Here is a 19,078-nt window from a genome sequence, read left to right as displayed (position 1 = left end):
ACCAATCGTTTTGTCATGAACTTATCGTAACTTATCCAGACCAATGGTGGTGTCATGCAGGATACTAAAGGCCTAAGGGCCGGTAAGTGACTCTAACCTGTACGCCCCCCGGCCAATGGTCTAGTAACTAGCCGGACATATCCAATCCAGACCAATGGTTTTGTTGCTCCTGGGACGTAACCCATCCAGCCCAATGGTCTTGTCACTATGATTGTGTAAGTTGGCAAGCCTGCCGAGTGTGGCATGTGCCATGCTGGATCTCTAACCTCACTTTCACACATCGGTTATGGAAGTTTTACCCCGAATACTGTAACAAACCATCCCATGGCGATAATGATGATAGACCGAACACTTCGTACGTTAAACCATTTGAAATAATTATTGTGTTAATGTCAATTATGTTAAATCGCTTAGTTACCTGAATTGTTCAATTCCATATTTGTGGACGAAGATTCGAATAGTGGCGGCGTAGGACTGGTGGCTCTCGTATTGTTTCGTATCGTAGGTGGAGATCTAGTACGCTGTATTTTCATAAGGTGACTCGGAAAATAAAAAACTGTAGGGATGACTCTGGACAGCAAGTGTCTTCTATAATTGTTGATCACTATGTATTTTTCTTCCAAATGTCGTGAACACAGGAAACTGTGCTTTGTCGGAAACAATTTATCACGTTTCATATTTATTACCCATTGTTTAGTGAGTTCCTATCCTTCAGAGGGAACCTACAAGAGAAAAGCATAGATTGATTTATACAAGCACTGACAACGGGGAAACACTCTGCTAATGACCAAAAATTGCATTCTTTTTGCTAAAAAATACTTACCTGAAATATGATATATCCTTTGAGTTGCCTCTACGGAACGTGCAGTTGATTGGTGCACATATAGGCGGCATAATTTATGCAGTTAATTTATCAGATTTCAGTGCAAGAAACCACTATAAGAACACACCTTAACCAGAATAAACCGTAAAACACGGGCGGATATAATATGGCGTCGCTATTTTGCCTTGGCACCGCCTAGAGCGCTGTAGCAGACGAGTTAGCCACTTTATAGTCCTCTTTCTAGCTCGTTGTGTTCTATCCTCTTTGGTTCAAAATCTAAACAAGTCGAGGAAGATAAAGAGGAAGGGGAAGAAGAAGAATGCCTTTCGTTTTGGTTAGGGAAGCAATTAGCAAAGTAGTGGTCGTTGAATTGTGTGTGTAGTAAGAGAGGTTAAGTTTCTTGTGAATTTTACTGTTGAAGATGGCAGAATCAATGACGGCAGATGAGCAGGTACCGTTATAGTAATAGTGATTGTTATAGTAATGTCGGGTTGTTGCAGTTGCCTTGATTTTTCACTTGCTATGTTGTGATTATAGCTGATATTCTGATGATTAAGGGTAATGTCACGATCCGCCACTAATAATGTTGAAAGTATTAACTATACTGTAAGTACTTCGTTGTGGGTTAATACAATGATTATTTTTACTGAATTATATCCAGGAGAAGCGTCGACGAGATCTTGCAAAGGAAATTAAACGCGATTTAGAAGGTTGGCGTGAGGTTATATTACCCCTGCACTCCGTTCTGTTGTGGGAACGGAAATGGTATCCATGGATGTTAATTTCGTTGACAACTTGTGGTTTTCTGTAAGTACTTATTTTAGTTTAAATAGGTATACGACCGTTCAGAGTCGGGCTTTGTGTCTTGTGTCATTGTGATTACATCTAAACTTTTTAATACTTCGGGCTGTGTGATGTTCCTCTGCAGTTAAACTATTCTTGGCTGTTACTCTTTAATACGTATTGCCTCTTCTGTTTATTAACAGTAGTAGTGATTACTTGGAGGGCATTAACACATTGGGCAGGTTTTTACTAAACATTATATTTGACTAGTTAATTTATTACAGAGCGATCCATATTAACTTGAACTACTTTAATAGGTGACAATTTCCGTGTGGGAGAATCAGTGCCACCGCTCATTGTTGACAATTTTGTTGATTGTCCTGACAATAACGAACACTGTTGGCAAATTAATGATTCGTTCGGAGTCTTTAGCTCTCTCAAAAAGTCGTTGCTTTGATTAAGCCAGGAGACAGGCATTTCATATGGCACATGTCGGAGAGCTGTGAAGAATTTGAGTTTGCGACCATACAGAGTGCATACATTGCAAGCATTGAAAGAAGCAGAACATGAGAAACGAATGCATTATTGTTGATTGTTTCAGGGGTTTATTATTCAACGTCCAGACGTTCTCTCCATAACTTGGTTTACAGATGAGGCATGGTTTCATCTGTCAGGTCACATCAACACACAAAACAGGAGATATTGGGCTGCTGTAAACCTCCCGTATCATCCTCGAAACACCACTGCATGACGAAAAGGTTGGAGTGTGGTGCGCAGTGTCAGCTTCCAGGGTTGTTGGCCCCATTTTCTTGGTACAAATGCAGACACTGCAGTTTATACGGGTATCTTCAATACATTTTTGGAGCAGGTGGATGATGTTGAACTGACAAGGTTATTTCCAACAAGATTGAGCTCGTTTCCATGTTACTTGTAGACTAACCTGTTTCTTTGATGACCGAATAATCTCCAAACATTTTTTCCCCCCACCCCAATCACCTGACCTAACGTCTCCAGACTTTCTGTTATAGGGGTATTTTAAAGGCAAGGTGTACAAGAATAGACCTCAGCGAGGATACACTTTGCAAAACGTCACAGAATATGGTGAAATGAGTACAGTTGTGTATGGATGCTGGTGGAGGGCACTTCCAACATTTGCTGTGAGGAATCTACCAACAAAGTATTGTAACCAGTTTTTTTGCTGACCGAAAAATCACAAAAAATTTGTGTCCCCCTGCCTGATTGCTGGGCTTTATCTCATGTATGTATGTAATCTCCCAATTGTGCATTTGCTTTGCTGTGGGCTTTATGTCGCACCGACACAGATAGGTCTTTTGGCGACGATGGGGCAGGAAAGGGCTAGGACTGGGAAGGAAGCGGCCGTGGCCTTAATTAAGTACAGTCCCAGCATTTGCCTGGTGTGAAAAAGAGAAACCAAGGAAAACCATCTTCAGGGCTGCCGACAGTGGAGTTCGAACCCACTATCTCCCGAATACTGGATACTGGCCGCACTTAAGCGTCTGCAGCTCTCGAGCTCGGTCAATTGTGTATTACCATCTCCCAAAGATGCACATGTCCTATTATTGATTCTATTATGGCTCATTAAAGTAGTTCAGGTTTACATGGATTGCTCTGTATAACCACTGCTAAGTTTTGATGTAACATAAGTGGTATTATTTTTTCTAATATTGATTTATTAGATCTGTTCGTGTGATCGTCGCTTAAGTGCGGCCGGTATCCAGTAATCGGGAGATAGTAGGTTCGAGCCCCACTGTCAGCAACCCTGAAGATGGTTTTCCGTGGTTTCCCATTTTCACACCAGGCAAATGCCGGGGCTGCACCTTTATTAAGGCCACGGCCGCTTCCTTCCAATTCCTAGGACTTTCCTCTCCTGTCGTCGCCAAAAGACCGATCTGTGTCGGTGCGACGTAAAGCCACTAGCAAAAGAAAAAAAAATATATATTTCTGATAGAAAATTGTGTTGTGGTAATATTTATACTTTATTATTTGCTTTAAAACATGTAAAGAGCATTCAAAAAGGAACTTGTATAAGACTTCAAGGTAATGTCTTTTTTTCTTCATTAACCTGAAACACTATAATCTTGAACAAAATTCAAATCATGAATGACATATTTGTATATTTAGGAATTAAAGTAAACTCACGTCCTTAAGCTGAGGTGGTGCAGCCCTTTTTCAGGCACACAAACCAGCCCTCCTGGTTTTCCTAAATTTCTGACAGTACCAGGAATCGAACCCGGACCCCAAGGACGACAGCTAATAACACTGACCGTTATGCTACGGAGGCAGACATTTAGGAATTGTAATATATATTTATTTTGGTGTAAAATATAAAGATTTGCATGGTTGAAAGAATTACCCTTCATGGTATTCAAACTTGTATTTGTAATTCCTTAGCTTTATTTAGATCTCTGTCTCTGTGGTAGAATTTTACTTTGTTTCCCAACCCTAGTAACATGGTAAGGAAGTTTAAATGACACAAATCTTCATGGAATTGCTTTTAGAGGAGAGATGTGTTTCATTTGATAGCTAGGGACCCACCAACCCACCCCCGGAAGTACTTTTACTTCTGTAACCTAATGAAATGTAGGGTGCATCATTGTCCATTAGTTGAGCAGATACTGGCACTGCAATTGGCTGATATATAATGGGAGATTGTCATTCCCAGAAATCAACACACGCAGATTCTGTTACTAACTTGCACAGAATAAAAACACAAGCAGCCTTGCCAACTCCCTCTGTCAGAATTGCTTTCTTGTGTTTCATGATGCCAAACAGTGTAGAGGATGCCAAGTCATGAGACTCCCTATTTTTGGTCCTCCCTCCCTCTCTTCTGATTGCAAAGACTTATCTCCCGATTTTGAGAGATTTAATATACCTGTACTTTTTGAAAATCCAAGCTTTTTCCTCGTTCTTTAAGTAGCTGGAGAGAATTGATGTTCAGTGGGCACTGACAAGAGAGATGCAAACAGCTGGTGTTCTTAAATATGACAGAATCTCTAATGTATTGCTTTTTATTTTATGATTTCCACATAGCAATGCCGACTCTGAGAGTATTTTTTTTAGTATATTTACAAGGACAAAAACTCAATTCAGACCAAAGCTTCCCAGAAAAGAATCCTGTAAAAAATTGAACTTTAAAATCTGTTCAGTAAGGACAGTGCTTTGAGCATAAATCTACTCTCACCGGCAAAAGAAGGGAAACACTATGCATTTCAGACAAAATTTAATGTCAGTCCATTTGAAATCTTGTATAAATTGAATGTTATGACATTACAACAATATGGCAAGGTATCGTGTAAGTTAATTAGCCCATTTGAGAAGTTTCAGCACAATAATTGATAAAGATTGCCATATTGTTATATTTAATTTTTACCATGTTTCAAATTGACTCACATTAAATTTTGTCTGAAATACGTAGTATAAAAAATATAAACATTGGAACTTACAGTAAACTAACTTAATACTAAATACAATTGTCTTATGCTATTTTTTAATTCTTGACCTTAGGATTAATATAGGCTGAAGATGCCCATAACTAGGGCGAAACATGTCCCTAACTGGTGTGTTTCATTCATGTAGAATTTAACCACTAAAAAATATATATTTGTATTGAAAAGGTGGACACAATAATTTTAATCTTGAAAGAGTTTACTTATTGTATCTTCAATACGGAACAAAATGAGATTAGTTACTTGTAAGTATGTAGTTACGTGCAACTTTGACATATTTGTCACGGGGCTGGTTTCCTCAAACTCCGTTAAGGATTTAACGTCACGTTAAACTGCTTTAACAGGATAGTTAACAGAATGACTGTTTCATCAACCTTCGTAAACCCTAACACACCGTTAAACAATCTATTAATTTAATGTAGCACTCTTGAACCGTTAAGCTGCTTAACATCGTGTTAAAATAAAAATTGCTGGAAGGGATTTTGTGTTTGGTGGTCAGTCATTCAGATCGTTGCCGGAAATATCAGTATTGTAAATTGTAGAAGAGAGATAGGTAGGCCTACTTAAACTAGTATTCCATTAAGTGGCTCATATTTAATAAACATTGAGTTGAAATATAAATTGTCCGGGCTGAATGGCTCAGACTGTGCTCTAATACGTCAGCCTCATGTCTATAGATTTACTGGCACGTAAAAAGAACTCATGCGGGACTAAATTCCGGCACCTTGGCGTCTCTGAAAACCATGAAGGTAGTTAGTGGGACATAAAGCAAATATTATTATTAAATATAAATTCAAAGGAAGGGAGATCATAATCAAATGTCAACGATCATGTAAGAGAAATCAAATGTCGCCTACATCATGTATAACCTGGGAGGCCTAATTTCTAATGTGGTTCTGCTACCATACTGTAATTGTTAATGATGTGTCCAGTTAATAACATTCAGCTTAGAAACCTCTGAATGGTAATATAAAACACATATCTCGCACAATAACAAGAATGCTTTAAAACTAAAACCATCATTTCATAGAAGAGTGATAGATACTATACTGATATTCCATTAAATATTAACATGTAACAAATATTACATTTTGTATTGAAATATAAATTCAAAGGAAGGGGGATCATAATCACATGTAGAGGTTTGGCTGCCCCAGGCTCAGTCAAAAACTTGCTAGCTAAATTTCCGGGTTATAAAACCTTGAGGTTAGTTTTAAGATCGGTGATTTTCGGTCGGGTATTGTATGGCGCTGAAGTGTAGGGGTTGGATGAGAAAAGAGTGGAATTAAGACTGTAGAGTTCCTAACTCTCTTACTGACTTTAAAAATATAAAACTGCATTTAAATAGAAAAATATGAAAATTAATATTTATTAAATACACAATCATCGGACCTTGTACTCACACTTAGATCATACCTGCTTACTTACACATACGTTATTTGAAGGGCGCCAGCTACAACTCAGTGCAGCAATAAGAGAATGAGATTCTTGAATATCTCTAGGGTGTTGGGTAATAAGCTTACTTGTGACAACATACCATATAAGTTCTGGGAAAAGGAGATTGGCGTTCGGTTTCCCCATTAAATTTGAGGTTAAGAAATTTTACTGTTTAAATAAAACGATAAATTAATTTGATAGAACAAAATATATTCTTGAAATAATTTCAATAAAAATAGTGAGAACTGCTGTGATTAAAACAGAAGAGAATATAAAATTATGACATTGCAACTGAAAGAAACTAGGCATGAATTTGAATTCTTCTTGACCGGACATTAAACAATTATACACGAAATTTATCCCTCACTGGTTCACTTGACTGTACCTTCAACACTTTGAGTGTAATTACGACATATTCCTTTGATCTGGTGTTTACTGTAGATGTATTGCACCCTGGTGGGGGTGTGATAAGCGTCATGCAATTATGATGAATTATTGAGGAATATATAATTCATTTTCAGAATAAAGAATATCTTACTGTACATACAGTAAGAGCAGGCCAGGCCGAGATAGTATGGTGAAACATGCACAGACTATTGTCTCCACTGAGATTAACAAACACAATGAACGGCAGAATTAGAATTCTCAGAAATTGTGACGAAGGGGGAAAGAGAAAGGCACGAGTTGTTGACTAGTTGCGGAAAGTTTTCATAGCCCCGGGCAGAATAGGTAGTAGCAACAGTGCAGGGAGCCGGGTGCAAATTTCTGAGAAATGATGGCAGGGTATCTCCATGTACTAGCGGGAGTTGAACGCGGGGTTGGCACTGGAAGAAAAAAATATGAGCCTTCCAGATCCCGTGGTATGTGGACCAATAGAAAATTTCATCGACCAGTCGCAGGTATGCCAACTTCGTATTGTAAGAAGCACTAGCGAGGCTAACTCTGCGGATTAAATTGATAGAAGGAAGTGAGATATCAATTTAGAATAAGGTGGAATTTAGGAGCCTTACTATATTATAAAACTTATAAAAAGTTAATAATTGCGGGAAATTGCATGGTGTAATTCTGAGAATTAATGAATGCTATCCGATGATTGGCTGGAGGCAAAGGACGCCACAATAGAGCGCGAAATCCCAGGCCGGGATACGGCAGCTAAATTCGCAAATATATCCATTACCAGCGAACGATATTAGTTGAGAATTGGTATAGAGCCTTTGAGAACATAATTACATCATTGGATATCATATTTAAGCCACGGGCCGAACCGCAAATTGTCGTATGAAGATATCGGGACTGCGCGTCCTAAGATAACCTCCCCTGAACTCGGAAGAGAGGGGATACAAGTATAAATATGAGGTCGTGGACAAGGACTGACAACTACTTTTGACAAAGCGTTCGAGCGGATACCACGCCTGGGGTGCGGGACAACTTCTGATATTTTGTTCAAGCCGTAATTACGCCAGGGGTGCGTGTGTGTACTTACTCGTGGAGTAGGGTTCGAAGTATTATATTGTTACATAGTACAGTGATTCATGACGTGATGTAGCTCATATTACAGTCTTGAGCAGTATACTAGTATGAAGTGTTTCAAATAGACAGGACTCAGTAAAGCATAACTTACGGAGTGTGAGATTCTACCAACAGATTAGGAAATGCGTTACGTGAGAACGGTCACGAGTGTTTATGTCACCTAGTAAACAGTTGATTCTGAACTGATACCTGGTCAGCTACACGAACGTGAGATGGGAAATTCAAGTGCGTGCACGGGCCGTTGTAAAGGGGATCCCGAGGTATCCCATGTTCCTAGTGTCCGGGAAAGGAATGAAGAATGTATATCTACATTAAGTGGGCTAGATACAAGGCCGAGAGTGTAAAATTTGTGAGTAGAATTTAGGGTGGAAATTATTCCAGAGTGCAACAGTTATTTTATTTGTTTTTATTCAAAATGTGTAAAGTTGAAAAGGGTCAAGTATTAATTCTTCAAGCTGGCATGAAGACCAGTGGAATGCAGGGCTAAGAGTGGACGGGGCCTGTGCTTCTCGTCCGGCTTAGCAGACTACAAAAAAAGAGATGAGTAACCTTTTTCAAATATTTGTAGATTGCTATCGTTAGGGGGAGGAAATCATATTATTTTATCATGGTAACTTGATTGTGAAACGAGCCGTTTCCGGCTCGTATAAATTCAAAGATAGATAGACAAAGGGACAAATTAATATGTACGTGATTAGATCGAGCACTCATCATAATTTTGATTATTAAATAGAGTATAGTAGGGTTGAGTTGTTCATTCAAGTGCTTGAGTTGTTTGATATGATATGGAGCACGTTTCACGTAAAGATAATGTTAATATTCATTTAGAAGTGCTTCCAAAGTGTTTTTCCAGTATCGGAACTTTTATAGATATTAAGGCATGTTATTAAGATAATCCAGAGGTAGGGTTGCCAAGTGATATATATTGTTGTGGGACGGAATGAAGTCCATTGATTTGTTTGTAAATATCGCGAAGTTCGCCAGTGGACAAAATAATAATAATCTGTAGAAGTGTCGGAGTAATAAATTAATATTGGGTAATGTTTAAAGGCGTGTTTAATAATAATCTTTGAGAATAAAGGCACGGGCCTAGTTGGATAGAATGATTGCAAATTAAAGTCATTTAAATGTGGAGATATTATGTGGCATGAATATTTTATTTGGGCAATGAATCCGATTTTAACACTAATTGTTGATTTAACGTTTTTGGACTCCATAATAATCATAAATAATTTTGGTAGAAACGAGATAGGCATTTTGATAATATGGTCACGCTATGTTTGAGGCCCAGAGTGATTTGAGCCAAAAGTTGAGATTTGAAGTTTGTGGGACAGAAATCTGGCCCGAAATGAAAGTGAATTGTACTGATGTTGATGAAGAAATAGGTGGATCTTAAGGTCTACATAGAGGTTGTATTTCTATACCGGTGATATGAGTGGCAGAAGAGAGTCCACACACCGAGGGTTAATTAATGAAAATGTTTTGAAGAGTTCCGATGGATAAATGGACTTCAAAATGGAAAAAGGAAGGAATAATGTAACACTTGCAGAGATTGGAGGTATTTGCCCAACTGCGAGGTGTTATGGGATTTGAGAATTGTCTTAGGAGCATATGGTCTCCATGAATTAACGACAGTACGAAAATGAGGTTGCGGGTTCGAACATTATGTCCAGACCGATGTGAATTCGGATCTTGGTGATTTCTGTTTGGGAGAGAACGTATGTGACTAAATTATAAAGATGGGGAATAAAAATAAAGATTCTCGAAAGTATAAAAGTAATAATAATAATATTCCATGTAAATCATATCTGGATTGATTAGTGCCAACATAAATCGGAATTGTAAAAGGGGTTATGTGTTAAACATATTAAGAGTGGACTACCGTGTAACAAGCGAAATTATTTTTTTAAAAAATTAATAATAATAATAATAATAATAATAATAATAATAAATATTTGAAGAAGAAGAAGAAGAAGAGTTTCCTTTTTTTATTTTGGACATAATAATGATGTTGGGAGTTGAAATGAAAAATTTGAGATTTTTAACTAAAATTAATAATAATGAGAATATTTGAAGAAGGAGAAGAAGAATAAAAAAGGAAGCTACTTTTTTATTTTTATTTTTTTTGATGAGAATAATAAGAGCGAGAAGTTGAAGTATTATAGCGAGGATGATTACGGGTTACGATAATCACGATTTACACTATTAATAATAATGTTGATAATAATAATAATAATAATATTTTTTAAATATTTTTATTTTATTTTATTATTTCGGATGCTGATGATGAATGATACTAGGGAAGTCAGCTGGCGAATTAACGTAATAATGTCAAGTGGTTGTGAATAATAAGTTAAGTTAATAGTTGTAAAATGAAGGCAAATCCCTACATCTGGACCATTAGGTTAGAGTCCCTTTGTCGTTTCCTTCAACTAACGATTAGCATATCTTGGTTAGGAACCCGGGGAGAGTTTGTAGTTTCCCGGGTTGGTCTCATCTCAGTCGAAGTGGAGGCGATAACATGGTCCATGTGATCGCGCCTACTTAGCCAACAGGTAATTGGTCCACGACCAATTATGGTCATGGTGTTAATGAAGGTAAATCTGATACCTTCAGATATCAACGTTTCTACCACCCAAATGGAAGGGTGGTCAAAAGTGATAAATATTATGTAATCATTTTTCAGGAATAATTTGCCAAATTACCGGCAAATCAAGGGTCAACAGATTTTGATTGTGTGTAAAAATTAATTTGTTTACTTAAATAAAATGCTCCTTTAGCATTTGCAAGGAAACAGTTCCAGGTTCTTGTTCTTGTAGAATAGTAAACCCTTGGTGACCGTTTAAATATCCGTCCCCATTCCTAGGATGGAGCTTTCATAATTTCCCTTTGATCTGAATATGTATATAACTTATGTGTTTTATGATGAGCCTTAAAGTTAAAGATTAGTGTGTCCCGTTCAACCCTGTAGTACTGATTGGATGGCGCCCTTACATTTAGTTTGAGATCTTATATCTCAAAATATAATTTTTTAATTGTTTATTAGTTGCCATAGATTCGGACCGTAACACTCCCTGAGATGAACGCTGGTTGGGACTCGGGCTTTGAGCGGGTACAGTATCAAGCCTAATTTGGTGACGTATCCTTTTTGTTTCATTGATGACTAAGTATCCATGTGACTGCTTCTTCTCCATCTCACTGACTGACCAACTGTGGCCTCTCCTTCCAATTGACTCTTTCACTGTTCACTTATCCATTTGACTTCTTCACTGTTCACCGTCCACATGGCTAATAACTAATGACCGACTGAGGCCTCTCCATCTCATTCACTCCTCCGACCAACTGTGGCCTCTCCTTCCAATTGAATAATGACTGTTCACTTATCCATTTGACTTCTTCAGTGTTCACCTTCTGTTTAACTAATGACTGATTCTACAATATGCAGCCACCTTTTATGGACGTTGGTTGACACATCTACGCAATCTCCAGGAATAACTATGATCTACTCCCACCTTGCGACAAATGTTACCCTATGGTGAAACTGCCGGCGGCACTCCGGGTATCTCAAAGAAAGTGAGCTCACTGCTAAACGCGCACGATGGCGTAGCGATGACTTGGCAGTAACGCCAGCACTATTTTGCAATGTTACAATGTCACAAGTTATTACACACACTACATCCACATCTGATATACAGCAACTCTTACTGTACATGTTTTTAGTATTAATCTACACACACACATATATAACAATTTGACTACAATCACGCAAGCAACAAGCATTGCAGAATTGAATTGAACAATAATAATAGTTACAATAATAGTAATAATATCACAGGTGAAATAATAATAATAATAATAATAATAATAATAATAATAATAATAATAAAAATACAGATATCATCTTGTAAGGGGATTTGAACCATTACAAGACAAATTATTAGTAGTTTCGGTAAGACTGTGATGGGGCTCCCGCTGTGCACAGTTAATGCAGGGGCGGAATTAATGTATGGGGAGGATTTGGAATTTGAGTGTGTGAAAAGAATAGTTAGATATTCGACGAATTTAAAAATACAGGAAGGGGGGAGGGTATTACAAGCCGCGTACGAACAACAACGGTAGAGCATGTATAAGGGATGCTGGCTAGAAAAAATTAAGGGATACTTGGAGATGATAGGCTTGGGGTACATGTGGGAAGAGGTGTGGACGGAGACAGAAGCTAGAGGGATGAAGGTGCTGTCAAGGAGGATAACAGATATGGGTAGGCAGAAATTATTGGCAGAAAGTAGATTGAGAAATTCCCTTAGTGTTTTTAATAAAGTAGAGGAAGTTACGGGGATAAATATTAGATACGTTGATAGGTTAAACGGGGAGGGTTGGTATGGTGGCTGGTTAAAAGGTAGAGATAAGTCAGTATGTATACTTTGTGGGGCAGAGAACGATGATTTTCACTTATTAGGTAATTGTGAAGAAACAAGTAAGATTAGAAATAGTTTGAGTGCCAAACATCAGAAAATATTAGGAAAAGGGGATGAACGGGGTATTATAAGGTGGATTATTAAGGAATGGGAAGACGGAGGAGAATTGAACAAGTATTTATGTGCGGTAAAAAATTCCTGTGTGAGAAAAATGGAAGAAGAAGAGTCATAGGGCGATTGTGGAGAGTGTAAGGGAGAGATGTGTAGTGAATGCGAAGAGGAAGTATAGCGTGGAGGGAATAATGGGGTATGTGTTTGGAATGGGGATGTGTGTTTATATAGGTTTATGGGGGTCTTGTTTAACAGTACGATGATACTTAGTGGAGCGAGATTGTACGGTAAAGTTAATGGTAAGTGGAGTACTGGAGATGTGTAAAGGAGAGAGATAAGCCAGGATGTAAGGGAGGCCTGGTTAATAGTGCGAGGATATTCAGTGGATGGAGTTTGTGTGGTAAATTTAGCAGTAAGTGAAGTGCTGGTGATGTGTACATAGTGAAGAAGTTAGAATTCGAGCCTGGAGGTTCAGTAAGACCAAGTGATAACAAAGGGCGTTGAGTTTGTGAGTTAGTTGAGTAAGTGAATGATATGGTATGTTGGAAATGTAGAGGCCTTGCTGATTGCGATATTGCAGGATAGTATGCAATTGTTGTCATTTGGTGTACTTGAATCCAGAGAAAGTGAGTCAGGGAACAAAGAATGCGAAGTAAGCAGCTGTGTAAACAAGGACATGAGCTGAATCTGTTGTAACGTGAAGTCAGCGGTTCTTGTAGCAACTATCTGTTGTGACGGTCATGTGGTGAATACAAGGTCAGGGTGGGGCTAGATTAGTCTTTTTGTATCAAATTAGTATGTATATTCTCGTTTATTATTATTACTATTAGTATCATTATTATTATTATTGCATTGTGAACATGTACACTGACTGACAGAGCAAATGCAACACCAAGAAGGAGTGGTCAGAACTTTATGCCAATTGCAGGGTAGACTGATGTCACTGAGGTATGCTCATGATGTGAAATGCGCCACTGTGCTGCGCACGTAGCGAACGATAAATGGAGCACGGCGTTGGCGAATGGCCCACTTCGTACCGTGATTTCTCAGCCGACAGTCATTGTAGAACGTGTTGTCGTGTGCCACAGGACACGTGTATAGCTAAGAATGCCAGGCCGCCGTCAACAGAGGCATTTCCAGCAGACAGACGACTTTACGAGGGGTATGGTGATCGGGCTGAGAAGGGCAGGTTGGTCGCTTCTTCAAATCGCAGCCGATACCCATAGGGGTGTGTCCACGGTGCAGCGCCTGTGGCGAAGGGACATGTGGCACGTGCGAGGGGTCCAGGCGCAGCCCGAGTGACGTCAGCACGCGAGGATCGGCGCATCCGCCACCAAGCGGTGGCAGCCCCGCACGCCACGTCAACCGCCATTCTTCAGCATGTGCAAGACATCCTGGCTGTTCCAATATCGACCAGAACAATTTCCCGTCGATTGGTTGAAGGAGGCCTGCATTCCCGGCGTCCGCTCAGAAGACTTTCATTGACTCCACAGCATAGACGTGCACGCCTGGCATGGTGCCGGGCTAGAGCGACTTGGATGAGGGAATGGCGGAACGTCGTGTTCTCCGATGAGTCACGCTTCTGTTCTGTCAGTGATAGTCACCGCAGACGAGTGTGGCGTCGGCGTGGAGAAAGGTCAAATCCGGCAGTAACTGTGGAGCGCCCTACCGCTAGACAACGCGGCATCATGGTTTGGGGCGCTATTGCGTATGATTCCACGTCACCTCTAGTGCGTATTCAAGGCACGTTAAATGCCCACCGCTACGTGCAGCATGTGCTGCGGCCGGTGGCACTCCCGTACCTTCAGGGGCTGCCCAATGCTCTGTTTCAGCAGGATAATGCCCGCCCACACACTGCTCGCATCTTCCAACAGGCTCTACGAGGTGTACAGATGCTTCCGTGGCCAGCGTACTCTCCGGATCACTCACCAATCGAACACGTGTGGGATCTCATTGGACGCCGTTTGCAAACTCTGCCCCAGCCTCGTACGGACGACCAACTGTGGCAAATGGTTGACAGAAAATGGAGAACCATCCCTCAGGACACCATCTGCACTCTTATTGACTCTGTACCTCGACGTGTTTCTGCGTACATCGCCGCTCGCGGTGGTCCTACATCCTACTGAGTCGATGCCGTGCGCATTATGTAACCTGCCTATCGGTTTGAAATACACATCAATTATTCGTCCGTGCCGTCTCTGTTTTTCCCCAACTTTCATCCCTTTCGAACCACTCCTTCTTGGTGTTGCATTTGCTCTGTCAGTCAGTGTATTTGGGCTGAACGCCTGTTATGTTCATTATCAATAAATACAAATAATCACATATAGCCTAGCCTACATCATGTATAACATGGTAGGCCTAATTTCTAGCATGATTGTGCTACTGTAGTTATTGATGATGTGTTGAGTTAATAACATTCAGTTCTGAAACCTCTGATTTTTAATACAAAAGAGATATCTCATACAATAACAAGAATGTTTTTAAAAGCAAAGCATTATTTCATAGGAGAGAGAGAGAGAGAGATATTATACTGATATTCCGTTAACTTAGCCTACACCATGTATAACCTGGTAGGCCTAATTTCTAATATGATTGTGCAACTGTAGTTATTAATGGTGTGCCCAGTTAATAATGTTCAGCTTAGAAACCCCTGAATGGTAATAATAAATATGAAGGAGATATCTCACACAAAAACAAGAATGTTTTAAAACTGAAGCAATATTTCATAGAAGAGAGAGAGGTATTATACTGAAATTCCGTTAACTTATTAACATGTAATAAACATTACATTTTGTATTGAAATATAAATTCAAAGGAAGGGGGATCATAATCACATGTAGCCTACACCATGTATAGCCTCGTAGGCCTAATTTCTAATATGATTGTGCTACTGTAGTTATTATTTCTTTTTTAAAATTTGCTGCACGTCGTACCAACACAGACAGGTCCCATGGCGACGATGGGGCAGGAAGGGGGTGGGAAGGAAGCGGCGGTGGCCGTAATTAAGGTACAGCCCTAGCATTTGCCTGGTGTGAAAATGGGAAACCATGGAAAACCATCTTCATGGCTGCTGACAGTGGGGTTCGAACCCAGTATCTCCCGAATACTGAGTACTGGCCGCACTTAAGCGACTGCAGCTATCGAGCTCGGTACTGTAGTTATTAATGATGAGTCCAGTTAATAAAACCTCTGCATGGTAATACAAAACAGATACTTCACACAATAACAAGAATGTTTTAAGACCAATGCATCATTTTATAGAAGACAGGGATAGGTATTATACTGAAATTCCATTAACTTATTACCATATTTACGCAAATCATCCCCGCACCCTAATCTAGGAAGGCTCATTTTGAAAAATGAAATTAAATAAAATTCCTTCCATCGAAAGAGTAACGTAGGCATAAATAAACACATCATATCACTCCAGGATGTCCACATGGTCTTTACGCATATATGAACGTGTAAATTTACGTATATATCTGCTTTGTTTGAACATATTTCAGATGATAACAATACATTATCACTGCTATAATATATATTTGCCATGAAAATTAGCAAGTAGGCCTAGGTATTTCATTAGTCTGAACTTGCAATAGGCTTGATTCCCTGTAGGTCGGAAGATTCGTTGTCTCTTGCACCACTAGAATCCTCTCTTAAATTACAAATTTGTCACACACCACGTCTAAACACTTTTCACACGTGCTCTCTTTTTACTCGGATATTAACACGACCGATGATGGATAATACTTTTCGTGCAATGTAAACACTTGAAACCGACACACCAGCGAACTTGGATGTTAGTTTTGTGATACAGTAAAACCTCGTTAATTCAAAGTTGTTGGGACGCAAAAATCGGACTTTGAATTACATGATGTCGAATTAACCGCCAACTCGTACTTCTGAAATGCCTACCCTTGCCGCGTCACAAAATATTCTAAGACCCGTTACTGCATGCAATTGACATTGAATCACAGTTTAAACCTTTCAAATGCCATGGAAAAGAACTGTTTCAAAATGTATGTAAGAAGGTGCATTTGCGTTATTCAAATAATGCACTTGGATAAATCACAGACAAACATAACCCCACGCGATGAAAGAAGAAAACATGATTCAAAGACAACAAATTATGCTGGCTCCCCTGTGCAAGTGCTTTATTTTTTGGATTACTGTACTGTTTGAATTCTTAGATACCTTGTACTTGCACGAAAGGTACCCGACGCCCTTAAAACTTTGTGGCTTATCGAACTTTCCTATGACAAGGGGAGGAAGTCTTTAGCTTCCGCCTGCATTGCAACACAGTACAGTGACCCCATCTCCTTTAGAAAAGTTTGTTTGGGCTAGGCATAAAAAACAATGCAGTTTCATTGGTGTTGGCAATATTGTTCGGTGCCTACAAATTTTTTATAATTATGAGCCATGCTTTTTCTCCAATTGTCGGCATCACCAGTGTTTGCATATTCTGCTTCTCCGTACACTGCCTGTTACGTGATATTGTGGCATTTCTTAAAACGCTGAATACTAAAGAATTACGATTTCACTCAAACTTAGCAACTATGAAACACGCTGTCGACACACCGAAGTGAAAGTGTGGAAAGCTACCCCTGCACGTTCTGGAAGGCACTTTCTATCATGACACGGAGAAATTTTGAATTTAAATTACTTTGTAAAATACTATTTTTAAAATGTAAAGGCAGTTTTAAATTAAAAGTCTGAATTGTTTTCTGTTTAAGAATGACAAATGGAGGTAGTTTCCTTCCATCTGCGGTTGTGATGTTTGGAACATCACAGCATGTACAAATTTATCGAACTGTGTAATCAATTGGAAAGATGTATATATTTAATTAGTGGTAGGTCATTATTATGTTTATATATAATAGGGTATTGAGTCATTCATTTATCATCATCATCTCATTTCTTTGTATCACGGCTATAACGTATTCTGAACGAACGACTTCTTGAGTCAAGTATTACAACATCATTCATATTAATAGCTTGCAGTAAATTTCTAGTAGCCGAGGTCAGGTGACCGGACTTCCCATGCTAATTTTAGCTCATTACCAGGAAATGTACCTCATCAAGCTCGCAAGAGACCTTACCCTTTCCATACTCTGAAGAGGCAGTTAAAGCCTTGTTAATGCCTAATTTTTGAAGTTCTCTACCTGACGCTTTTATTGCCAGGGAAAGTTCAACCTATGTGAATGGGCGTTATGGAACAAGATGATGGATATACAGCAATGAATAGGAGAAGGGATAGTACATCAGATCTTACTGGACCATGTGATATGGTTGATGGACTGAGACTTTGGAGCCTATATACATCGACAAGAACTGGGGAGGGCTTTTTCTATCGGACAATTCTAATCTATTCTATCATTACATCGAAGGAGGGCTGTACGCCTTGACATCGGAGAAGGTCTTAACTGCTGAAGATCTTAACTTAGTTTACTTCGCATCTGAGTAGAGCACTACTCAAAATTACTCTGACGAGAGTTAAAGTCGACAAGAGTTAAAGTCAACGAGAGACCGGTTTTGACTGGTATAGGACAGGAGAAATTTTGTTGTGTATTTAGTTATGCTACAGTTCTGTAATACGGAAGAATACAAGTGTATTCTCTCCATGAACATAACCCAAGGTGGTTTTGCTACTGAAATTAGGACTCATTACAACTTTATGTAAGGAGTACTGTAGGAAATGTTAAAGTCAGGAAAGTCATAGTACAACTAGTGGACTATACATGAATTAGAAATAGGACTGGTACCAACCACGAGAGATGACAATGCCTGTACGAGAGGTCCATCAAACATCTGTTGCTACATAGATCGTGTCCAGATAACAGAGTCTACAAATGGTGAGCTAATGGCATAAATTACTCCAAGTCTCCACGTAATATTTCATTTTCTTAAATTTTGTTTCATTCAACTTTTCTTTTGATTCCGTAAGTTCAGATTTCGTAGATACGCCGTCACGTTTGTCATCGTAATAAATAGCTGTTTTAATTAGTATTTTCTGAAATTCTTATTAATGATCCTTAACTTCCAAGTTAGTGTGTACTACTTAATGGTTAGTGTTCCGTCACCCCACCTCTGGGAGTATTTAGAGTCTCATTACGTATTATTATTAATCATCAACTATCGTCTTCAAGCCATAAGTTTGAAGGCTGGCGCCCATGGGATGTTGTTTATGGAGAAGTAAATGAGAGATTATTTATTTATATTAAAGTTAAGGTGACCTGCCACGTCACATATTGTCACACGTCTGTGTGCAAGAGTGGGTACGTCACACGGTTACACGAAGCATAACTGTACCCCCAACATCGAAAACTAGGTGAGCAGGAGTGTGTTGCCTACCTTGACGCAAATAAAACTTGCACCCCAATTTCTTGACTCAGATTCTTTAAACAAAATGTGCGGGGATTTTTCGCGTAAATACGGTAACGTAATAAACAGTACATTTTGTATTGAAGTATAAATTCAAAGGAAGGGGGGTCATAATCACATGTAGCCTACAC

The 19,078-nt window shown here is 39.2% G+C and overlaps 1 protein-coding gene across 2 annotated transcripts in view; it reads left to right on the top strand.

The window, feature by feature from the left end:
- The first annotated feature begins 1,137 nt into the window (after positions 1-1,137).
- The window catches only part of Arl6IP1 (ADP-ribosylation factor-like 6 interacting protein 1), a 77,293-nt gene continuing 59,352 nt past the window's right edge, over positions 1,138-19,078 (top strand). For both annotated transcript variants that reach the window (XM_067141948.2, XM_068226379.1), the window contains exons 1-2: positions 1,138-1,274; positions 1,485-1,630. In XM_067141948.2, coding sequence (XP_066998049.2) covers positions 1,245-1,274; positions 1,485-1,630 — 176 coding nt within the window. In that variant the 5' untranslated portion in view covers positions 1,138-1,244. The remainder of the gene's footprint in view (positions 1,275-1,484; positions 1,631-19,078) is intronic.

The sequence above is a fragment of the Anabrus simplex genome, chromosome 2, assembly GCF_040414725.1.
Source record: "Anabrus simplex isolate iqAnaSimp1 chromosome 2, ASM4041472v1, whole genome shotgun sequence".
Lineage (NCBI taxonomy): Eukaryota > Metazoa > Arthropoda > Insecta > Orthoptera > Tettigoniidae > Anabrus > Anabrus simplex.
The sequence above is the reverse complement of the archived record's forward strand: the minus strand, read 5'-3'. Positions and strand labels throughout refer to the sequence as shown.